This window comes from Biomphalaria glabrata, chromosome 18, assembly GCF_947242115.1.
Source record: "Biomphalaria glabrata chromosome 18, xgBioGlab47.1, whole genome shotgun sequence".
Lineage (NCBI taxonomy): Eukaryota > Metazoa > Mollusca > Gastropoda > Planorbidae > Biomphalaria > Biomphalaria glabrata.
The window spans coordinates 15,729,862-15,755,634 of NC_074728.1; the positions used below are offsets into that span (position 1 = coordinate 15,729,862).

At 37.3% G+C, this 25,773-nt stretch overlaps 1 protein-coding gene across 2 annotated transcripts in view; it reads right to left on the reverse strand.

The window, feature by feature from the left end:
* Positions 1–2,751: 2,751 nt before the first annotated feature.
* The window catches only part of LOC106065931 (polycystin family receptor for egg jelly-like), a 175,799-nt gene continuing 152,777 nt past the window's right edge, over positions 2,752–25,773 (reverse strand). Inside the window, exons 40-50 of one of the 2 annotated variants that reach the window (XM_056017216.1) lie at positions 23,537–23,793; positions 17,596–17,744; positions 16,996–17,139; positions 12,742–12,771; positions 12,302–12,449; positions 11,517–11,717; positions 10,854–10,974; positions 7,030–7,201; positions 6,717–6,821; positions 4,976–5,181; positions 2,752–3,237 (exon numbers count right to left, since the gene is read on the reverse strand). In XM_056017216.1, coding sequence (XP_055873191.1) covers positions 2,793–3,237; positions 4,976–5,181; positions 6,717–6,821; positions 7,030–7,201; positions 10,854–10,974; positions 11,517–11,717; positions 12,302–12,449; positions 12,742–12,771; positions 16,996–17,139; positions 17,596–17,744; positions 23,537–23,793 — 1,978 coding nt within the window. In that variant the 3' untranslated portion in view covers positions 2,752–2,792. The remainder of the gene's footprint in view (positions 3,238–4,975; positions 5,182–6,716; positions 6,822–7,029; positions 7,202–10,853; positions 10,975–11,516; positions 11,718–12,301; positions 12,450–12,741; positions 12,772–16,995; positions 17,140–17,595; positions 17,745–23,536; positions 23,794–25,773) is intronic. The other variant, XM_056017217.1, reaches the window with a different exon arrangement.

Consider the following 25,773-nt stretch of genomic DNA (forward strand, 5'->3'; position numbering starts at 1 on the left):
TGTTTTCGTGTGTGAATGTTGTTCGAATTTTTAATCAATATTATTTTTGTACAGTAGTTTTGCTGAGCTTGTCAATTGTAGTCAAACTGAATTTCCATTAAATTGGATCAATAAAAATTATCTTATCTTACCTTATCTTAAACGATTAAAACAAGGCCAAGGCTAGAATATTCCTGGTTCATTGGTGCATTCGACGGAGCCGCTTGGAGTTTGTGTGATTATATATATATATATATATATATATATATATATATATATATATATATATATATAAAGCTACTTGCATATTTAATTTTAAAACAAAAGGATTTTGGAAGATAAAGTAGCCGTGCACAGTTTTGCAAGTTGTAATGACAAATATTGGGAAATTAAATTGTCCATAACTTTCAGACATTTTGAGTTCCAAACGTTCCAGACAGATCACACATAATTAATAACGTCATTTTTCCATTTCAAGGAGCCGCTAAAAATATTGAACAAAAAATAATAAAGCAGTTGGGATAAGAGTTTTGAATTAATTTTTAAAATAAATATTGTGTAGATATAAATATATGTATGCGGTAATCATAAGATATAAATACATGTATGCGGTAATCATAAGATATAATTGTATTGACATTGACATTCAACGTGTACGGAGAAGTCTCAGGGGAAATGACCCTCGAGCACGGCCTCCCCCAGGGCTCCGTCCTGTCATGCGCCCTTTTCACGGCCTTCATAAATGACCTACCGGCTCAGCTAAAATGCCAAAAGCTGCTATATGCTGATGATATTGTCCTTTGGAAATCCGGAAGGAGCGCAACCTCTACACAAAAAGTGCTACAAGAAGACCTCCATACGCTCTGCTCATACACACAAAAATGGAGGCTAGAAATAAACACCTCCAAGACGGTCTATTCTCTGTTCACGCTCGGGACTGGCATTCTCGGGCAACCTTTCCAGCTCTCCCTCAACGGAGTGGCTCTCACCATGGAAAAGCTACCCAAGTACCTTGGTGTAACTTTAGATCGCAAACTAAAAATGTGTGAGCACATCCAGGATGTTGTAAGAAAGGCCTCAGGGAAACTTTGCATTGTGCGGAAGCTGGCATCCACGAAGTGGGGAGCCCGAGCAGACATGCTCCGATCCCTGTATTTAGGAGCAGTCCGATCACAGATAGACTACAGCCTACCTGTGCAAATTTATGGCTCTAGGACTGCTCTTGAACAACTTGATAAAATACAGTCCCAAGCACTAAGATTTGTCTGTGGAACCTTTAGGACAAGTCCAGTAAATGCGGCTGAAATAATGGCTAATATAGCTCCACTAACCCTTAGGAGGGAAAGGTCAGTACTGACCTGCTATGAGCGGTATAAAAGGCTGGATGAATACCTCCCAGCTAGAAAACTAGTGGATGGTTGGAGATGCAGAAGATGTATCCAGATGCAGTCTTTTATGCATCATGCCACTAGACTATCTGATGAAGCTGGCCTCTCCACCAACCGACAAAACATTCAACGCTTTCATCCCCTTCCCCCTTGGTGTCGCCCAACAACCCCAGACATACGCTTGAAATTAGTAGACCCTAATGCCACTAAGCAAAGCCGTTCATCTAACGACCTTCAAATCCTAGCTCTGGAGACCATTAATACCTTCAAGCCCAGTGCTATTTTTGCATACACTGATGGATCGGCATCAATAGATTCTGGAAGAGCAGGCTATGGAGCCTACATCGACTTTCTTGGCTCTTTCACAGTCAAAATCTTTGGACCATGTGGTAGTGTTTGCAGTTTTGATGCGGAGACCATGGCAGTCTGTGAAGCCTTAAAAGTCATATACTCTCAACTCGGCGAGGGACATTTGAGGGCAACACAGATTGTTGTGGTCACTGACTCAAAATCTGTACTACATGCTTTGCAAAGCCCCGGACCATGTCCCCCAATATCAACACTGTCATCATGGCTTCACATAACATCAAACAACGCTATGGCACCCCTGTAATAATGCAGTGGGTACCGAGTCACATAGGTGTGACTGGCAACACAATCGCAGACTCTTTGGCCCACCAGGTAGGGCAAATTCCACCAACTGATCAGGCTGTAAGCTTTCATCAAGCCCTGGCTATAATACAAAAAACAGAAATGGAAAAGTGGTTTGAGTGCTGGGACAAGTCCCAAAAAGCCCGTGGAGTCTGGGAGCGCATGAGGCGCCCTGAACGCACTTCCCCGTGGTGGAGGCTGTCCAGGCCTGAGCAAGCTATTATAGCACACTGTCCTGTTGGCTCATATTTCTCGCGGCTATGGCCAAATTTCGATTCACGGTGCCCTCGCTGCGGGGAAGAAGAGGAAACCGTGCCTCATATTCTGTTTGACTGCCCCAGACTTGCTGATCTCCGTTTCGACAGGTCTGGGAAACCCAAAATTCTCGACCTGTATGGCGACATTCATGCACTACGCAAGACAGCAGGGTTTCTGTCCAGGGCTTTTGCAAGAGAGGATTTGAGCCTCTCAAGCCCTCACTCTAATGGAGTTTGATGATGACGATGATGACCGTGTACAAATTCTGCTATTATAATAATTCGTGAATTTTTACGTTTTGAATAAGTTGAATGTTTTATTTGTTTGGAGTTTGGATCCTTCTACTTTTGTGCCAATCAACTTAGTTAGGTTCACAAGAATAATTGGGTTATTTTACAGCTAGTTAATGAATGCCAATAAATTATTTGATCATAGTACACTCGGAAAAGTATAATTGATAACACTAGACATAGGGGAAAGATTATTTATTTAATTTTGAACAAAGAAAGATAACATTCATAGGAAATCCGAAAGTGCTCTTCTTATATTTTGTGGAGCCATACCAAGAGATAACAGTAAAACTCTAAACATATATTTTATTGTAGCATTTTCTTTTTCAAAGCTCATATATCTTGCCAGCTCCAGACCCTCCCTTAATATAGCAACATAGAAATTCATAATAATGTATTGAGTGACTAACATCACTATAAGAAAATAAGTAGGACCGAGAACTATATTGTCTGCTATTATGTTGTCATAATCAGCTTCTCCTAAAATGAAAAATAGCAAATTGAATAATGCACGGTCTAAAGACATATACCCAAAAACATAGGGTCCAAAAATAAGCATTCCACTAAAAGCGAAAGCAAGCAAATATATTGCAGAAATGCCTGTGAACGCTATAAATCCTGATTGAATAGTTTCCATCGTCTTAGTGTATGTGACCAAGAAAGGATTGAACCTGCAATTTAAAATAATAGAATATAAGACAAATGTAGATTTTATATTTACCAGCATAATAATTTTAAACATTGTTATTAATCAGTCCTGACGTATGCTGTATAGATCCCTTATAATTTTCATTATGTAGGGTGTCATTTAAACTCAGACAGCTCCAGAGATGCTGCAATCAGGTTATTTAAAAAAACGAAAACAACATACCAAACACTATGGTCGATGATATCTCCTCTGTACCAACTTACAGAGTGTTTTTTCTCTTCATAGCTAATGAAAAGGAACATTTTTTACCCGCCACATCTTCCCTCCAGAAATAATCCGTTAAGAGAATGTATAGATCTACATTGTTCTCATCAAACTAGTCTCTGTTTGGTTTATTACAGTAGCCCACAACTTTGACTGTCCTGTCCTGAAGTATTGATTTAGCTGATCCCAATTACTCACTGGATCATCGTCCTGGGGCTTTCTGAGATCAACCTCGAGTTATCCTCTGAATCGCTCTTGTAAGTTAGCCAGCCTATCAACATTTAGCTTACTCGTCCTAGAAGAGCCATTTTTCTTGATCATCAGCTTCGTCCGAACAAGATTGTGGTCCGTGTAACAGTCGGCGCTTGACAATGCTCTAGTACGCACCACTTCTCTAGCATCGCTATGTCTGACTAGCTTGTAACTCAACACATGCCAAAGTAATGTGGTAATTCAAGAGTTGCTAAAGAAAAAGCACAACTGCTATCGCTCTGTTCTTGCAAACCCTTGTCACACAATGGCTTGAGCTGTCTGTAAACAAGCACCTGACACTGGTGATACACGCTCTTTAACGAGTCGCTTCGATGTGTCTAAGGCCCTACTTACCAGACTACGCTAAAATCTTCCGATGGTCAACTCTACTAATTAGCAAGGCGGTCAGAAAACTATTTAGTGACAAATGATATGTATCGGAGGTATCGGTAATCTTTTTCTGTTGCCCACGGTTAACGAGGGTATCAATTGACCAACTCAACGACCAACCTCCTTTACTTTTCCATTAACCCATTAGAGCTGGGTGGACCTAACCCTAACCCTGCCCTAACCCAATAACCTAACCCTAACCTAGCCCTAACCCAGCCCTAACCCTAATCTAGCCCTAACCCTAACCCAGCCCTAACCCTAACCTAGCCCTAACCCTAACCCAGCCCTAACCCTAACCTAGCCCTAACCCAGCCCTAACCCTAACCCAATAACCTAACCCTAACCTAGCCCTAACCCAATAACCTAGCTCTAACGATCACCATAAAAGGAAACCTTTGAACGTAATAGACCACTTCACATATTGAGGAGGCATAGTATCAAATGACGCATCGCAAGCTGAAAGGTGGTCGAGGTAGCAGACCCCTTAGGTGCCAACTTGCTTTAGCTGACATACAGGCGGCTTCAGAGCGAGACAGCTGGACTGAGCATAAAATTGGGCATAAAACTATATTTATATATAGTTGTGTCACACTGCATACAAGCCATACCTATGGTGTTACACTGTATAGGCCCATTGCAATATCCGCAGAGGGTGAGATGTGGTAGTCAAATTTTCACTGACCTACATAAGTTATTGAATGGTTGTGGTTTATGTTATATTGACTCCATTCAGATTATGTCGTGCCCATTTTACCATTATCTTTTTTTTTTTTTTTTAAACCTTTTGACTATTCTAGTCATTTTTATTAATTTGACAATGTAATAGCAAAAGTTTTTGTTTAAGATTAACTTACGTCAAGACTTTCAACATTTTGAAGATTGCCAAAGCACCTAATGCACTAATGCTCGTATTAAATAAAAAGGTCCTGTAGAAGACAGTTTGGAAATCAATGAAACGCGCATGACCAAACAAGTTGAAAGTATCAATGGCTTGAAGGTAGGCCACCTGCCGGGCCAGGTATAGTATTCCAACAATATAGCTTAGTAACAATACAAACACCTGAAACAGAAACACAGTTATGAAAACATTTTTCAGTCATTTATATCGGGATATGAGAAATGAAAGGAAGTAACTATAACCCTGAACTATGTAGCGAGGATGTCACGCATTGAGGGGATCAGTCCTACCCCCAACACATTCAACCACAACCTCCCGAGGGAGCAGGCCAGTTTATGTACATTAATCTTATAATTAGTTTACAAAATCCTTTTTTTTAATTGTACAAATACGTACTAATTATCTTTTTAACATTTTTAAAAAATATTTTGTTCACCCTTCCCCTCATGGTATGTTGGCTGATTCGGTTGGTTGGGGGGTGGGGGGTGGGCGAGCGATCTACCCACCTCACAACCCTCCTCCTTCGGAAGTGGGGGGACGGTCCAATGTTTGTGTGCAGAAATCACATTAGGTTGATAGAATGCGTTCAATATCTATGCCATACATAGAACATATTTCTTCGATATTATTTCCATATGCATTAAATTTTTTTTGTGTGGGGGGGGGGGATGTCGCCTACTTCCCAATTAGGCCTAATCTAAATCAACGTTTCTAAACCGCATTTCGCTGACGGGCGGGAGTGAGATTTCTAGAGACAAACAAAATCGGTTGTAGTTAGGGCCTAGAAATTCAGATTTGAATAATAATTAAGTAAAAATATGATTCAAAAGGTTCTTACGCGTTAGACATTTCTACCAAACCAAATTTGAGAAAACTGCTCTAAATTCATATGTATACGTTTGGGTGGGTAGGGTTTGGGTTTAGATGGGGTTAGGGTTAGAGTTTGGGGAAAAATCCTTCCCCACTCAAATGTTCTGGATCAGCTAGTGGTCAAGCACTACTAGAGATGTTGGTAGAAATATGCGCGGTCACATACATATGGGAACAAATATATTCAATTTTTAATTAGTGCAAGAATAGGTTATGTTTAATGCTCACTGATAAGTAACTGCATCGACTACTATAAATCTGTTGTTGTTTTTTTAGCTGACACTATAACATTGCATAAATAAAATTTGCAAATTAAAAAATCCCCAATAATCCTATAGTTTAACTAACTCTAGAATGGCTCTAGATACTAAAGAGTATCACAGTTTCAAATTGTGTTTCCAATTTCGGGATCATTAGGGTGCCACTGAGTCTCCATGATCCAGACATTAGTTAAAGAAAAGTAAAAGCGGTTTGTCGTTGTGCTGTCCACGTGACACCCTCATTAAACGTGGGCCATAGAAACACATGACCTTTATATCCTCTGCCGCATGGTCTGAAAGGGGTACTTTACTTTTATTGCCTACCCTTCCATTTGATGTAAACAATGAACAATAACAAGACTAGCCGGTACTCACCTCTAAACAATGAACAATAACAAGAATAACGTACTCACCTCTAAACAATGAACAATAACAAGAATAACGTACTCACCTCTAAACAATGAACAATAACAAGAATAACGTACTCACCTCTAAACAATGAACAATAACAAGAATAACGTACTCACCTCTAAACAATGAACAATAACAAGACTAGCCGGTACTCACCTCTAAACAATTCCAAAAGTTTGTTAAGTAGTTAGTTATTCCTTTGTCTATGGCGATGTATACTTCAAGCACAGTATAGAACACAGCACAAATGGCAGTGATGCCCTAACAGGAAGAGATTTGAAAGTACAGCAAAACTAATGAGTCATAAATATGGTGTCATTATTTTGAAATCTAAAACTGTTTAGTACACTTTTCTAGACTTCACTTAAAAACACCCTAGCGGTAAACAGTTTATAAAGTTCAATATTGTCAGTATATAAACCAAAGACTGTCACTACGTTTCTCTGTACAAACAGTAAGTCATACTAACCTCTGCTATCTGTAGCCAATTGTCTTTTCTTGCATTAGTCAGGTAGAAACGAGCAGCAGACACTGAGTAATACGGAAATATCCCACCAGTCACATCAAACTCAAAGGCCAAAATAACGTTTGTAAAGAGATCTGAACTTGGGTTATATAAAGTAAACTCCACAAAAATACACCTAGTGGAGCATGAACATGAGGAAGAAAAACATAATAAAATACTTTTTGTTGAAATAAAGACAATATCTCCTTTATACAATTTACACAGCATTTTGTTTTGCTCTTAATAACTATTGAAGTAAAATAAAATTGCCGTACATTGTCGTACTCGTACTTAGACACTGTCAGCTCCATGTACCAATGATTTTAGCCATTAAGTCAGAGCTACATTGTGTAATTGTATCATTATTTAGTGGTAATTTCATTATATAGGCATCTAGAACTAGATGTAATCTATATTAGATTTACGTAAAAACAGAAGCAAAGCTCAGATAACCTATCAATAACCTGAAAGCAACTTTAAAATTAATAAACAACCTAGTTATCGGTAGATTATGATATTATCCCTGGTCTATCAGACCATGATATCATTAAAATACACAGTCAGATAAAAGCAGTAGCCAATACGAAACCCAAGAAAATCTTACTCTGGAATAAATGTAACTAAACACAACTACACCAAGCTGCATTAAACTTTCAACAAACATTCTTATTAGAAAAAGACATTAACCAACCAGTCGATGACACTTATAGAAAATCATATACCATCTGATTGCTCTTTCGATAAAATAAATTTAATAATAGGTGTAAGAAGCTTTCTAGAAGGAAAACAGAAGGAAAACCTATATAGAAAATTTAAAGAAACTAAGGCAGAAAGAGTTTATAAAAAGTATATAAAAACACCTAACCCAAAAAGTAAGCAGATAGCTGCAGAGTGAATACATAAACAATGTAATATCTAAAGATAACAACAAAAATCTTTGGTCGTACATTAAGTCTAAGAAAATGGAAACAATAGACATAGCGCCATTAAAAGGAGAAGGTAACATAATACATAATGATAATGAATCTAAAGCTAACATCCTAAACAAATACTTTGAATCAGCATTCTCAGCCCCAGGAGACAAAGACTTATTACTTAATTTGAACCAAGAGGACAACATAGAAGATATAGTAGTACAAGAAAAGGGAATCCAAAAACTATTAGCTAACATCAAACCAAATAAAGCGTCTGGATCTGATGGTATTCCAGCTAGATTACTCAAAGAACTAAGCAATGAGCTTGCATCAGTGTTCAAAATACTTTTTCAGGCATCTCTTAACCAGGGGAGAGTACTAAGGGACTGGAAAAGGATAAAAATCTGACCCAGGAAACTACAGACCAGTATCACTTATCAGCATCACATGTAAAATCCTAGAACACATAAAATGTAGCAACATCATAAACCACTTAGAAAAACATAATGTCCTTACTCCATACCAACATGGCTTTAGGAAATATAGATCATGTTAAACACAACTAATAGGAATAATTGATGATTTTTCAAAAGGTTTAGATAATAGTGAGCAAATAGATGCTATCTTACTAGATTTTTCCAAGGCTTTTGACAATGTTCACCACCATAGTTTACATAAAAAACTAAAATATTTCGGCATTAATGGCCCATTGCATCAGTGGATTAAAGATTTTCTGATAGGGAGAGAACAAACTGTAATAATAAATGGCTTTAAATCAACACCAATAACAGTAAACTCAGGTGTACCACAAGGAACAGTCTAGAGTCCACTACCATTTTTAATTTACATAAACGATTTACCTAATTGCATTAGTTCAGGAACAAAAGTCAGATTATTTGCAGATGATTGCATAATATATAGAACAATAAAAACAACACAAGACACATATATTTTATAAAGAAAATTAGATGAATTACAGAAATGGAAATCAAATTAGAGCATGTCTTTCCACCCAGAAAAATGTCAGTTGTTAAGAGTATTAAAAAACCTAAAACAAATTAATTCCACTTATCTTATTCATGGTAAACTAGTAACACAGACTAAAAACGCAAAATACCTAGGTATTATAATAAATGAAAAACTGTCATGGAATCCACATATTGATGAAACTATAAAAAAAATCACACAAAGCATTAGGGTTTATTAGAAGAAATTTCTATGAATCAAATAAGAACATAAAACTAAAATGTTATTTAGCCTTGGTTAGGCCAATAATAGAATATGCATCCTCTGTTTGGGACCCCTCAACTCAAGTAAATATTAAGAAACTGGAACAGACACAAAATAGAGCAGTGAGATTCATAACTAACGAATATTCACATATGACCAGAGTAACACTTTTAGTAAAATCACTAAATTTAATTTAGAAAGCCTTCAGGATAGAAGACTTAAAAGTAAAGTAGCAATTATACATAAAACACTGAACCATAATCTTCAAATACAAAAACAAAATTTAACAAGGTTACAAAAGACAGTTTATGTGGAAATAGAAACTCAAAATCGGCCCCCGAAGTAAAATGTTTTACATAATTCGGATAATCCTTCAGAGTTGAAGATAGTTTACTTCCTAGTCCAAACCTCCCGCAGGACGACGGGGGATGGGAGCAGGCAGGGTTTGATAAATCCAAATGACAGTCCAGCGCGCAAACCGCACGACCAGTGGTCCACCCAGGTAGGCTTCAATATTTTCAGAAAGAAAATCCAAATGAAATTATATCAAAGACAAATGAGAGATAAGAATGGAGAAAGAAGGTTAACAGATCTTGTGTAGTGCCCCAACCGTCCCGCAGATCAAAGGATACGTGAAAGTGAATGTAAAGTTAGATGTGAACCAGGCCTAACTAGTTTGTGGTCTATAGGGCAGATGATGTAAAGTTCATCTGTTTTTGTGGCCTACGGTTAACGAGGGTGTCATGTAGCCAGCACAACGACCAACCGCCTTTGCTTTTCCCCAAGTAATGTCAGGTACCCATTAGAGCTGGATAGACTCAGAAGTTGAAAATCCCAGTCTTCACCAGGATTCGAACCCGGGACACTCGGTTCAAACTAAATAAGTTAATTGTTTTGAAAAGGCTCAATCTCATATTCGAATCCTCAAAAAAAAAAAAAAAAAAAAATTCCGCTATATAGAAAAAATGTTCACGAAAATGATGTTTATAAGGTTACTGTTCGTCTTAAATTAGGTCTAACATATAATGCATACTAATTAGCTTTTTCTTATAAAAAACTGCTTGCATAATTAATTTTAAAAATTAGAATTTTCGCTTTCAGGAAAAAAAAAAGTAGCCGTTGCATCAGAACTTTGAATGGTCTAAAATATTGTGAAGTCGGATTTTCAATATCTCTTCTAGTTTACGAGATCTAAACGGGACGGACGGACAGACATTTCGCACAAAACTAATAGCGTCTTTTCCCCTTTCGGGGGCCGCTAATAAAATACTCAGAAAGACACAAAGATAAAGGCACATTCCTCGTTCCATATGCTAGGACAAATTTGTACAAAAGTTCCTTCCCTAGCGCTATTAGAGCATGGAATGGGTAGCCTTTTTAAAAGCCTAACTTTATAATTAAAGGATCTATAGTACAAAATGTTTTTTTTTTCCATTCTTGCGTTCATTGTGCCGTTGTTTCTTCTACTTTTTTTTGTTTGCCATTTTTTAAAACCTTGCAAGAAAAAATTTAATATACATTACACTTTAAAAAAAGTGTATTTTTTTCTGGTTCATTTTTCAGTGGCCTACTTTTTGTTTTGGAGGATTTCAATAAAATTATCTATTTCTAGTTGAAATTGAGCCGTTGCATTGACTGATTTACCTTGTATGTTGATCTAACCAATCAGAGTCTTGAATGTTTTGTAAAGTTTGTTGAGCAAGTTTGAGATCTTCTCTTGACATATTGACAACAAAACCACCACCAGAGTATGTGCCATGCTGTCCTACAAGAGAGTTAAATTCATTGGTAAGAAAACATTTGTATCCAAAGCTAATTGCAGTAATCTACATCAAGAAATAAAAGTCTCTGCACCCAGACACACAGTGTCTTTTTTGCAACAAAAGTTCAACGCATAACTTTTATTCTTAGTTTTAATTAGAAAAATTTGCTAGAACTCAAGGTCCTTTCCTTAGACTAAAAACTTCCCAAATGTTTAGTGGTTAGTTTCCATATACTTTCAAATCAAAGAAAACAAAAGGGCTAGTTCAAAGACATTTTAAACAATCAAAGAAGAACACACACACAAACTCAAATGTTATTTAACCTTGGTTTGGATATACAAAGCAGAGCACGAGACACATGGCGGCCAATCTGACAGACGCCATTATGACAGAAACGTTGCTAGGTGATTTATAATGTACTCAGTCAATACCTCCCCAGGTAGTAGTGCAAAGTGCGCAGATCTATAAACTCTTTTAGGCCCTAATTATTCTGTATTATATACAACTCTGATTGTATTTATTGTCATTAGGTTTCCAACTGTACCTGTAAAAGATGCAGTCCTAAGCTGCTCTGCTGACTTGTATACATAAGAGGATTCTTCCAAATCTTCAGCATCGCCTTCATATAATGTCTCCCAAGTGTGAACATAACTTCTCGTCTCCTCCTTTCCATAGTCCATTGAATATATACAGAACTCGGTATTATAAATAGTTCGTATGGTTTCAGGCAGATCGTTGCACACACCTGAGTCCATCGAGAACGTTCACAACAAAACAAATTATTGACAAAAATAGTTTAATTATTGAAATATAGCTGAACATTCTCTTACTAGTGAATTGGTCAATGAAAAAAAAGCTTCGTCCGCGATCCACTGTAGGGTAACTCCATAAGCCAAGCGATGTTTGCCATGTACAGCGGCCTGATTTCATAAGAAACTAATCACCGCAATCAGTTTCTTTTCAAATACAAAATGTATCTTGGCACCAGAACAAATCCATGTCATCCAACTTTTGATTCTGCAAAATTCACTTAAATCCTAATTCTGATTTGAAATAAAACAAATTATGTCCTTACACTGTGGTCTCGTATCAAACATTGAAACTAAATAAAAGTGATTGTGTCTATCGTACCTTCTGACCAGAACGAGATGTTCAAGCATGTACAAAGAGCCACAAGATTTCATTTTAAAAAAGCTGAATTTGCATACCCCTCCTTTAAAGGTTGAGAATTGAAAGTCATTTTTAAAATATAAGAGCCCCTCTCAAAGTTTCTAATGATATACTTGTATTCTTATAATTAAAAAAAAAAGAATGTTTTGATAAACTGACCAGAATCAGGAACAACTCTGGCCTGTCGAAATCTCGCCGGGCCCAAGAGATAGGAAGACTCAGGTAGGTTATTTCCCTTTTCATTTGGTGCAATTCTGACTAATAAAACTTCCTTTAGATAGTCCCATATTTGTGAATGCTCTTTAATCTGTTAAAAAAAAATTTAACTTTGATTTTGGTGTTTCTAACAAATTACAAATACACACATAGAACGTCTGTAATCATCTAAATATCTTCCTATTGATTTAAGTGTTAGCATCAAGGTTTTTAATAGCACGTGCTAATAGAACAAAAAAACTCTACCGATCTAGAGAAAGTCTCCAGCCTGCTGTTACACACCATTAGAATATCGCAGCTAGTTGTAATGAATAAACTAGAAAGTTTGAATGTTCCTATAGTTGTACTTATAATACTTACATAGTTGTACTTATAATACTTACATCAGCCAAGAAATTTACTCCCTCATCATTCTGATACAAACACATGAAATAAAAACATTGTAGAATCAAGTTTGATACAAGTATAACACATTAGTCTTGAAGGTTTGATACAAGTATAACACATTAGTCTTGAAGGTTTGATACAAGTACAACACATTAGTTTAGAAAGTTTGATACAAGTATAACACATTAGTTTAGAAAGTTTGATACAAGTCTAACACATTAGTTTAGAAAGTTTGATACAATTACAACACATTAGTTTAGAAAGTTTGATAAAAGTATAACACATTAGTTTAGAAAGTTTAATACAAGTATAACACATTAGTCTTGAAGGTTTGATACAAGTACAACACATTAGTCTTGAAAGTTTGATACAAGTACAACACATTAGTCTTGAAGGTTTGATACAAGTATAACACATTAGTCTTGAAGGTTTGATACAAGTACACATTAGTCTTGAAGGTTTGATACAAGTACAACACATTAGTCTTGAAGGTTTGATACAAGTACAACACATTAATTTAGAAAGTTTGATACAAGTATAACACATTAGTTTAGAAAGTTTGATACAAGTACAACACATTAGTTTAGAAAGTTTGATACAAGTATAACACATTAGTTTAGAAAGTTTGATACAAGTACAACACATTAGTTTAGAAAGTTTGATACAAGTACAACACATTATTTTAGAAAGTTTGATACAAGTACAACACATTAATTTAGAAAGTTTGATACAAGTATCACCTTCACCATCAATTATCCTTTAGTCTCTTGGACCGTTGGGGCATAATACAAGAACTGTCAACCCTCTTTCTCTATTCCTCTTTGTACTTTGCCTTGAAAAGAGCTTCATTCACTGACAAGCCTGTCCATTCTTTGATGCTGTTTTCCCATCGCTTTACATGTCTTTCTCTTCTTCTTCTTCCTGGTACTGTTCCCTAAAGGATGGTCTTTGCGAACAACGAGGGCCTTGTGATGTTTACTTTTTTCGACAGTTGTTAACAGGTCATCGTGTGGTCCAATTGCTGTATTAATCCTGTTCCTTATCTCTTCATTCGTGATGTGGTCTTTGTGACACCCAAGATCCTTCTGTAGCATCATAGTTCCAATGCAAGGATCCTTTTCTCTGTAGTCAGTCTCCAAGATCCTTCTGTAGCATCATAGTTCCATTGCAAGGATCCTTTTCTCTGTAGTCAGTCTCCAAGATCCTTCTGTAGCATCATAGTTTCATTGCAAGGATCCTTTTCTCTGTAGTCAGCCTCCAAGATCCTTCTGTAGCATCATAGTTCCATTGCAAGGATCCTTGTCTCTGTAGTCAGCCTCCAAGATCCTTCTGTAGCATCATAGTTCCAATGCAAGGATCCTTTTCTCTGTAGTCAGTCTCCAAGATCCTTCTGTAGCATCATAGTTCCATTGCAAGGATCCTTTTCTCTGTAGTCAGTCTCCAAGATCCTTCTGTAGCATCATAGTTCCATTGCAAGGATCCTTTTCTCTGTAGTCAGTCTCCAAGATCCTTCTGTAGCATCATAGTTCCATTGCAAGGATCCTTTTCTCTGTAGTCAGTCTCCAAGATCCTTCTGTAGCATCATAGTTCCATTGCAAGGATCCTTATCTCTGTAGTCAGCCTCCAAGATCCTTCTGTAGCATCATAGTTCCATTGCAAGGATCCTTATCTCTGTAGTCAGCCTCCAAGATCCTTCTGTAGCATCATAGTTCCATTGCAAGGATCCTTATCTCTGTAGTCAGCCTCCAAGATCCTTCTGTAGCATCATAGTTCCAATGCAAGGATCCTTTTCTCTGTAGTCAGTCTCCAAGATCCTTCTGTAGCATCATAGTTCCATTGCAAGGATCCTTGTCTCTGTAGTCAGTCTCCAAGATCCTTTGGTAGCATCATAGTTCCATTGCAAGGATCCTTTTCTCTGTAGTCAGCCTCCAAGATCCTTCTGTAGCATCATAGTTCCATTGCAAGGATCCTTGTCTCTGTAGTCAGCCTCCAAGATCCTTCTGTAGCATCATAGTTCCATTGCAAGGATCCTTTTCTCTGTAGTCAGCCTCCAAGATCCTTCTGTAGCATCATAGTTCCATTGCAAGGATCCTTATCTCTGTAGTCAGCCTCCAAGATCCTTCTGTAGCATCATAGTTCCAATGCAAGGATCCTTTTCTCTGTAGTCAGTCTCCAAGATCCTTCTGTAGCATCATAGTTCCATTGCAAGGATCCTTGTCTCTGTAGTCAGTCTCCAAGATCCTTTGGTAGCATCATAGTTCCATTGCAAGGATCCTTTTCTCTGTAGTCAGCCTCCAAGATCCTTCTGTAGCATCATAGTTCCATTGCAAGGATCCTTGTCTCTGTAGTCAGCCTCCAAGATCCTTCTGTAGCATCATAGTTCCATTGCAAGGATCCTTTTCTCTGTAGTCAGCCTCCAAGATCCTTCTGTAGCATCATAGTTCCATTGCAAGGATCCTTGTCTCTGTAGTCAGCCTCCAAGATCCTTCTGTAGCATCATAGTTCCATTGCAAGGATCCTTGTCTCTGTAGTCAGCCTCCAAGATCCTTCTGTAGCATCATAGTTCCATTGCAAGGATCCTTGTCTCTGTAGTCAGCCTCCAAGATCCTTCTGAAGCATCATAGTTCCATTGCAAGGATCCTTGTCTCTGTAGTCAGCCTCCAAGATCCTTCTGTAGCATCATAGTTCAATTGCAAGGATCCTTGTCTCTGTAGTCAGCCTCCAAGATCCTTCTGTAGCATCATAGTTCCATTGCAAGGATCCTTGTCTCTGTAGTCAGCCTCCAAGATCCTTCTGTAGCATCATAGTTCCTTTGCAAGGATCCTTGTCTCTGTAGTCAGCCTCCAAGATCCTTCTGTAGCATTATAGTTCCATTGCAAGGATCCTTGTCTCTGTAGTCAGCCTCCAAGATCCTTCTGTAGCATCATAGTTCCATTGGAAGGATCCTTGTCTCTGTAGTCAGCCTCCAAGATCCTTCTGTAGCATCATAGTTCCATTGCAAGGATCCTTGTCTCTGTAGTCAGCCTCCAAGATCCTTCTGTAGCATCATAGTTCCATTGCAAGGATCCTTGTCTCTGTAGTCAGCCTCCAAGATCCTTCTGTAGCATCATAGTTCCATTGCAAGGATCCTTGTCTCTGTAGTCAGCCTCCAAGATCCTTCTGTAGCATCATAGTTCCATTGCAAGGATCCTTGTCTCTGTAGTCAGCCTCCAAGATCCTTCTGTAGCATCATAGTTCCATTGCAAGGATCCTTGTCTCTGTAGTCAGCCTCCAAGATCCTTCTGTAGCATCATAGTTCCATTGCAAGGATCCTTGTCTCTGTAGTCAGCCTCCAAGATCCTTCTGTAGCATCATAGTTCCATTGCAAGGATCCTTGTCTCTGTAGTCAGCCTCCAAGATCCTTCTGTAGCATCATAGTTCCATTGCAAGGATCCTTGTCTCTGTAGTCAGCCTCCAAGATCCTTCTGTAGCATCATAGTTCCATTGCAAGGATCCTTGTCTCTGTAGTCAGCCTCCAAGATCCTTCTGTAGCATCATAGTTCCATTGCAAGGATCCTTGTCTCTGTAGTCAGCCTCCAAGATCCTTCTGTAGCATCATAGTTCCATTGCAAGGATCCTTGTCTCTGTAGTCAGCCTCCAAGATCCTTCTGTAGCATCATAGTTCCATTGCAAGGATCCTTGTCTCTGTAGTCAGCCTCCAAGATCCTTCTGTAGCATCATAGTTCCATTGCAAGGATCCTTGTCTCTGTAGTCAGCCTCCAAGATCCTTCTGTAGCATCATAGTTCCATTGCAAGGATCCTTGTCTCTGTAGTCAGCCTCCAAGATCCTTCTGTAGCATCATAGTTTCATTGCAAGGATCCTTTTCTCTGTAGTCAGCCTCCAAGATTCGCATGTCAATAAGAGCGCTTTAGTCTGACTTTAGTCTGGAGGGGCTATGTGCCTTTGTCAGTCCAGATTATTTTGAGTTTAGCAAGTGCTGCTGTAGACTGTGCAATTCTGTCCAGTTGTTCAGGTTTGTTCATCTGAGACAATGACTCTAAGATATTTAAAGCTAGTGTCAATATATATATATATATATATATATATATATATATATATATATATATATATATATATGTACAAGTATTAAAACAGTTTATGAATCATGGATAAGTATAACACATTAGCTTAAAATCAAGTTTCATACCAATGTAAGAAATTAATGTCAATTTTGTATTCCTAAAATAAAAAAAAGAAACACGCGACTTACTTCACCACGTGACTCTCGAATGCCCAGATAGACATTTTGGGTATACTGTATTTGTTGGTATCTGGTAAACACATCCAAATTTCCATACACAACCAGAAGAATACAAAACATAAAAATGATGTATAAGACAAAATCCCTCATCATCTGAAAAAAAAAGTGTTGTAAGTTAAATGTTGTTTTTTTTAAATTTTTAATCCCAAAAGTATCCCAAATAATTCATTTAAAAACCAAACAAAGTTGAATGACAGTTTTAGAACTAGTAAGAATGTTCGCATATATAAACATAAATACACCAGCATTATGTACTTATATATTACATATAGATTAGCATTGCACACACCGGCTATAATTATTAATTTATATCATGGCTTTAATTATTACTAGCAAATGCAAGTTCTTGTGTACATCTCTATAATATTTATTGTCATTACTACACCCTAATTGAACAAAAAGTTATAATGGTTACATTAGTTTAGAGAAGTACGTACACTCATTTATCTGCTTTAACATTTACATGATAGGGTTACAAGGCAAATTAGTAATTTCAAGAAATTAGTTGTTGTTTTTTTTTTGCATAATGAGTAATTTGAAAATGCATACTTCTCTTGCCAAACTTTCCACTTTAAGTCTTTCTAGAACTTCTTTAAAATCTGTAGCATTCAAAGGGATTTGATACACAACATTGGTTCTCTTGAGACCGATTTTCTTTCTTATTGTTTGACTATGAAACAGCAGTTCCAAACATTCTTCTGCAGATACATAATAAACCTGACATTACAAATGACATGAGAGAAAACGATGAAACCTTACTTGATATATTGGTTAAGTTTTCACAAATATAATAGTAGTTTAGACAAGTGATGGGCAAACTTTTTTGGGAGCGGGCCAAAAACTCAGAGGAACAATTTTGGCGGGCTTTAAGGGAAGAAAAAGAAGATACAGAATTTTTATGAAATCAGATGTTATCAAAATTAACATAATGCTACCTATGAATTCAAACTGTGTTTTGATAATTCGTCCCAATTTGGTTCAAAGTGGTAGACAGATATTCTTTAAGAGTCAATCTATTTCTAACACATTTGTGTCTTGGTTGCTCAGGAATATAGGAAGCTGCAAACATTCTCGAATTCTCTAATTAAAATGGATTTCGGCAAGCCTCTGTAGAATATTTTTACAAATTTGTGATGATTATTACATTGAATCTGCAAGTCTGCTACTTCGAAATCCACATTAGAAAACACACTGAAAATATCTAAATCCTTTCCAATAGCTCAAAATTCGTACAATCATGTTTTTAAAGCACCGTGAAATGTTCATGCTATTTTCATAGTACCTTCACACCAGTCAGCGAGACAAGTCATTTGTAGCTCTATGACCTGTACAGAAGTTGCTTAAAACCTTTAAGGTGGACCCAAATATCTTTCATAAGTTGATTTTCTAATACTTAGTTTGTGCATATGACAGAAAAGATCTGTAAAAATGTAAAGTCTGAGATCCATCGAGAACTTCGATGTACTTTACATTGCACATATTAATTTTTCTCATGGACTATAAACACTATTTCGTTATGTTAGTTCCCAAACTCTCTGGACTAGAAACATAATTTTGTATGTTAGTTCCCAAACTCACTGTACAACAAACATTATTTCGTTATGTTAGTTCCCAGACTCACTGGACTACAAAAACTACTCAATTATGTTAGTTCCCAAACTCACTGGACTACAAATACTATTTCGTTATGTAATTTCCCAAACTCGTTGGACCACAAACATAATTTCGTTATGTTAGTTCCCAAACTCGCTGGACTACAAACACTATTTCGTTATGTTAGTTCCCAAACTCGCTGGACTACAAACACTATTTCGTTATGTTAGTTCCCAAACTCACTGGACTACAAATACTATTTCGTTATGTAATTTCCCAAACTCGTTGGACCACAAACATAATTTCGTTATGTTAGTTCCCAAACTTACTGGACTACAAACATAATTTCGTTATGTTAGTTCCCAAACTCACTGGACTATTAACATTATTTTGTCATGTTAGTTCCCAAACTGACTCGAAGACACTGCACAAGGAAAGTGCACGTTCAGTGTCTGGAATCCACATGGGAGTAAAAGCGATTTGAAAAAAAGAGCTCTATTTCAGTGGTTCTGAACTTGTGAGGCCAGCTCCGTTATCTGGTGTATTTAAGGCATAACTATAGATTTATATTTGAATCTTGATCAAGTAAAACGAGACAACAGACTGGGCAATGAAAAATACCATCAACACCATAAGATACTGGTACACAACTACATAGACATCGAAAACGTTTTTGACCTGGTTTGCCATGATGTCATGTGGTAAGTGATGAAGGAGCACAACGCAGATAAAAACAATATTAATGTTATCAATATCTAAATGCGAATAGCTCAGTACTTCTGAATTACCAATTTGGAGAAAGTTTTTGCACATCCATAGGAGTGCGACAAGGTACATTCTCTCTCCACCTCTTTTTAATTATTTTTTTCTGGAACATATTATGATGGAAACTCTAGAAGGATTTACCTGACCATAAATGGGCGGTCAATCCAATGTCAGGTTTGCAGATGATATAGATCTCATTGGAGAAATTGCAGACCAGGTACAAGATCTTACTTCAAAAGTAGATGCTGCAGCTAGAGCAGTTGGCATGAAAATCAGTGCCAAAAAGAGCAACATACTAGTTTGTGGTGGAGATAGTACGAGTAGTTGTCTACATTAGAAGTTGACTTATTTAAATACCTATGGGCTTGCATAACAAGAGATGGAGAATCAATAAAGAGATAAAAACCCGTTTAAGCTTGGCATTCACTGTAATGAGCAAACTGTGGAAAATCTGGAAGAATCACATCAGCTTCCCTGTAAAATTAAAACTGTATTCATACCTAGTGGTCAGTGTAACTTGGACACTGAACATATAGGCTGAAAGAAGAATCCAAGCCTTTGAGAGTAAATACTACAGAAAAAAGTTGTGTTTCAGATACCAGGCAAAGAAGACGAATGAGTTTTGGCTGACAAAAAGGAATAACATTTCAATACTATGAAGAGAGAAAAGTTTAGCTGGTTTGCTCATATTGTAAAACATGACTCACTGTCAGTTGTCTTTCTACAAGGTATAGTTGTCACGTATCTGTTTAAATAAACACAATGTAGGGTAATAAACTTTGAATATTTTATTCTAGCTGAAGGAAAAACCCACGCGCGGGAGTATGTTCCCACGCGCTAGTGTATAGAAAAACCCATGACGTCATCTAACTTTGCGGTCTCTGGGAATAATTGGATTGGTTAGAGCAGTGGTTCCCAAACTTTTTTGTCTCGTAGACCCCTTGCCATGTTTTCTGGTTTTCGGTAGACCCCCTGCTCAACTTGCAAATTTTTGCAAATTCATTAACATTTTTTTAAACAAATTTCTAACTGTAGTGAGTTGAAGAGTGAATAGGTAATTTAAAACTACACAACTACGGATATTATGTTTCATAAACGAATTTGTTGTTCTATAAAGTGGTTTTTTCAACATTAAATATTAATTAATTTAATTAATTTGCCTTAAGTATCATTGTAAAAGGTTTCGCAAAGAGCAGTTGCTCGTGTATTCTTGATCTTTCACGTGTGGCTCAAATATTGAATCTGCGTCTAAGGCGAGTAACTGGAGCCTAAACCAGGTCTCGTGGGTCAACCTTAAGGAATACAAGGAGACGGTGACCATTAGCGCAATGTATTCCTGGGCCTTCCCCTCTTCCTCTTTCCTTATGGTTTCCAGGTTAGGGCTTGCCTTGTTATGCTGGATGCAGACTGGTGTGACCTATCCATCTCCAGCGTCTCTGAAGGATATCTACTTCAATGGGCTGATACTTTGTTCTTTGCCACAGTGCCTCATTCGAGATCTTGTCTGGCCAGCGGATCATAAGAATCTTCCTCAGGCAGGTATTGATGAATACCTGGATTTTTTTCATGGTGGGTGATGGTGGTTTTCCAGGTATCTGCTCCATAAAGTAGTATTGGTTTAAGAATGGTGTTAAAGATCCTAATCTTGGTGGTCGTGCTTTTTTCCCTAGATCCCCAGGTGTTCTTCAGATGATGGAAGGCTGCTCGAGCTTTACCATGGCACCGCGATTTGGAAGCAGATGCCAAGCAGATGGGCAAAACGTGGGGAAAGTTGGAGAGTCTCGCCCAGAACCGAGATGCCTGGAGGAAGCTGGTTGGTGGCCTATGCACAGAAAGGACCACAGGCATAGATTAGATGAGATAAGATGGTGACCATTAGACAGTTTGTAGCACACAGCGCTACACCTTGTCAGACCAAACTGTATTTCTATCTTTTGCAAAGATTTACATAAGAAGCTTTTAATTTTATAACTCATGCTACCGAAGCGACCTTGAACTGTATTGTCGTTTAAAGAAATTCTTTTAATACTATCAGATGTAGATTTGTGTAAAACGGCTTGTAAAATCAATGTTTGAACTTTGCTGTTTTCCATATTTTGTTATAAGTAAAGAAATCTTCTAAGACTCTCACAAACCATCATCTTCTCTATATGGTGTCGAACAGAGATTTTGTGGGTCTATTCTGAACTTTGAGTGTTCGAAAGTTTTTCAAATCTTAATTTTTGTCAGGGTGGCATTGTCTCAGATGATCCTCCAGAGTAACTGGTCCCATATCGTCATAAAAAAGTCACTTAGCAAATGTGTGTTTGACAAGGAAGCAATGAATCCCAATTTTAAATAATTAATGCTGTACTGTCTACATTTCTTTCTTTGTTTTCTAAATATTAGTTACATGTAGACAAAATTAAGCTATTAAAATAAGTATTAAAATTGAATACAACACTTTTTTGTTTGAATAGCAGGATAAATATTTAAAAGATTAACTCGGATACAAATCATATATTAGTGTATGAAAGAATAACATTAAAGGGATGTAAACGTTAAAGTCACGACCTGCTTATATGAAAACTATTATCGTAGACCCCCGTGGACATCTCATAGACCCCCAATTTATTTTTTCACTTTCGTAGACCCCTTGGAGGTCTTCGTAGACCCCTGGGGGTCTATATAGACCACTTTGGGAATCACTGGGTTAGAGGAAGCGTTTGGAGGAGGAGCTAAGGAAATGATTTGATAGAGCTGGATTTAGAGAATTTAGTTGTGGAAGAAATTTCATAGAGATAGGTTGTGTATTAAGATGTGTGAAATTGTAACTTGTACAGTCTTGTCATATATATTTCTTCAGTTGTGAAATTAGATCTAGTATTAATCTGAATATATTTGTTTCTACTCTCTGAAAGAAGTTATTCATTTGATACAGTTTTATTTTGTATGTTCTGTATATTGCAGTGATTCCTAGTTTTTGAATTAAAGTTCTGTATTTGAATTGAAAGGATCTTCGTTATTTGAATCTCTAGAGATATTTAGATCTAAAGATAATATTTAGAGAATCCCCGGCACACCTTGAGATATCTTGAGACATTGACCTAAAGATAATATTTAGAGAATCCCCGGCACACCTTGAGATATCTTGAGACATTGACACTTCCTCTAGAACATCCTATCACATGGAGGAAGCACCTATAAAGAACAGCTGGCCGGACAATATCAATGAACGGAACGGCCTCTCTCTTGATAGCCTGCTAAGAATAGTTGCTGACTTGGAAAAGTGGAGGGACTTGGTGTCGCTGTCACAGCACCCTTACGACGTAAGTCAAGAGACAGATGCTGAAGACGAGATCACCAACTCATTTTAGTATCTATTACGTTCACTTGGACCAGCATGTAAATTTGAGTATCACTTCTTTCCACATGCACACCTTTTTCTGTCCTTGGAAAAGGGAAGTAAGCCCAGCGGGTGACCCTAGTGACGCGTTATTTGTTCGAGAATTTCACTACTGTTAGTTACTATTTAAATTCACCGTATAGGGGAGATAAAGGAATATCAAGATCTCCTCGCGTATTTATAAATAAAAATTTCTGTATTTTTAGATATTACTTGTTTGGGAAATTGTAGTGGAAATGTACATTTCCTTTTCAAGTTTTGAATTGTTATGTAGCCTAGTAATAAAAAAGAAAACTCTTCCAGGTTATTAAAAATTAAAATAAAGATAATTTTATAATTACATGTACTACCCATTTTATAAATCAATCTTTGCTAAATGGCCAAGAATCATACTTCACACTATCGGGTCAACACGGTCACAGGCTTAAGATTTCAATTTTATGTGAGATTTCTATAACACAAATTAAAGTCTCGTTGTGATCAAACTAAGAAAATATTTTCTATATGAAAATGAAAAGTGAAACTTATGAAACAATTGAGACTTATTTCTTCAACCCCAAACGGCTGCCTTCTAGTGCGGTATTCGCGCTGGACTGTCGTTCGGTCGTCTCGATGGTCCCAGACACCCTGCCCGCTGCCATCCACCTCGTCCTGCGGGAGGTTTGGATTAGGAAGTAGATAGTTTTCAACTCTGAAGCAACATCCTAAGCATGTAAAAGATTTCCAACACAAAGTGTATTTACTTACTGTGTTTAGCAATGGGAGCCTGGTCTCGTAAACTGTATTTCTGTTTGAGTACTAGAATGACTATGAATGCAATAAGCACGACTTTAACTGGTTGAAATATTATGACGTCCGTGAGAACGCTAGTTAAAAATCCGATAGTCCAATCCACACTTTTTTCATATCCCAGACTCAGCCCATATAGCATGATATAATAGGCCAGAAATACGTTGTACAAAGTCAATAAAATCCAAGTGATATAGATGAACCACCAGGGAAGCCTGAATATAGAAATAAAATTATCATATTGGCTAATTGGACATGAACTGTGAAAGAGCTGATAAGTAAAAAAAATATGATTCTGTATAAATGTTAAAAACAATTAGGCTTATAGTTATTTAAATTGTTCACTTCTATTAATTCATTTTTTATATGTCATAGTAAAGCCAACAACATACCTAAAACCATTTTTACAAAATGACTGTTTGTTTATCTTCTGAAATCCATATAGAATCACTGGCGGATCCAGGGGGGAGGGGGCGGTAGAAGGCGATGGCATCATTTCCTTACATCTACTGCCCTTCCCACCTAAAGAATTTAGGGGGGGGGTGCGGTCCTACTTTTATGGAGAAATCATAGTTTATGAACAAAATTAAATAAATTACTATATAATTTTTATACTATTCATAACACAGATGTTTCTTGAAACTTCGCCAGTCATCGTAGTTGACGTCGTTGCTCGTCACGGTTAACAGCTGAGATCTAGGCTGGGGCAGCTAATTAAACAGAGACCAATCTTTAACAAATGGTCTCGATTACACATACTCTACTGCCCCTATCCACGATACCACCAAAGTTTTAACAATACACTATTTTGACCAGCAGAAGTCACTCAAACATTTAAAAATGAAGATAAATAATTGAATAATAAATGAGTAATAATGAGTTTTCTTTATACCGAGTGATAACGCATGCATGCCGAAATCTAAAATAAACGATGTGTAAACTGCAGTTGAATTCCATTTATAAAATTAAAATATACTAACAAGAATAAATTCTGAAAAAAAAAACAAGTTTACAAACACAGTTTGTATGGAAACACAAACTCAAAATCGGCCCCCGAAGTGGTTCACCCAAGCAGGGAAAAACGCAGGTTTCAATATTTTCAGAAAGAATATCAGAATGAAATTATATTGTTATGACTCTACATTGCGCACTGTCATTTGGCGCGACATTGTGTACCAGAGGATACGATAGAGAACAGAGGAAGTCAAGATGGCCGATGATTAGAGATGAAAACGACGCTTGTGATGTGATTAGTGTAATTCTAGATCTAGATCTAGTTTCCTATTTGGTTATTAAACATTCTATTTTGTTATTTCATAATCCTTTCGTTGAGGTTATTTGGCTAAGTTATAGCAATTGGTGTCAGAAGTGGGATCCTCAACGAAAGGGGAGAAGATGGTCTAGATCTATGTATGGGACATTGAACGAGTCCATTTTCGGGTAAATCAACATAAGTTTTGATTTTAGTTGATCAACGTTTTAATACTAGATGGCGTCTAAGAAAACACTTAGTCAACTGTCATTACAGGAACTTAGGCAGGAACTCAGAGGTAGAGAGCTGAAGGTGAGCGGCAACAAGGAGGCACTTATGGAGCGTCTTAGGCAAAGCATGATAGAGGAAGAACAGGACCCGGAGACCTATGAGTTTGAAATAGAACCGACTATGATGGAGCTTTGGAACATGATGCAAGAACAAGGCAAAACAAATACTGACATAGGGAACTCGATGAAAGAAGACATGAAATCATTAAAGGATGAACTTAAAAAAGAAATGGGTAATGAACTGGGCTCTATAAAATCATTTGTGACCGATTTGAAAAATGGCATAGACAGTTTCAAACAACAATTAAGAAATGAGGTCGCAGAATTAAGGTCCCAAATGGTGGGAGATGTTGATTCTAAAATTCAACAATTACGAAATGAAATGAAGGCGGAGCTGGAAAAGAAACAAGATGTGGGAGCCACTGTGACTGAAATGACGGGGAAGATTAAACCACCGGTGTTTGACGGCTCTGTGTCTTGGTCGGCGTATCGATTACAATTCGAGGCGGCGGCGCAAGTCAACAGATGGGTTACCAAGGCAGATAGGGCAACTGGTCTCATGTTGGCACTCAGAGGCAAGGCAGCCGAATTGATACAGACTATGACGGATCGGACAGACTACGATGCCATGGTCAAAACAATGGAACTACGAT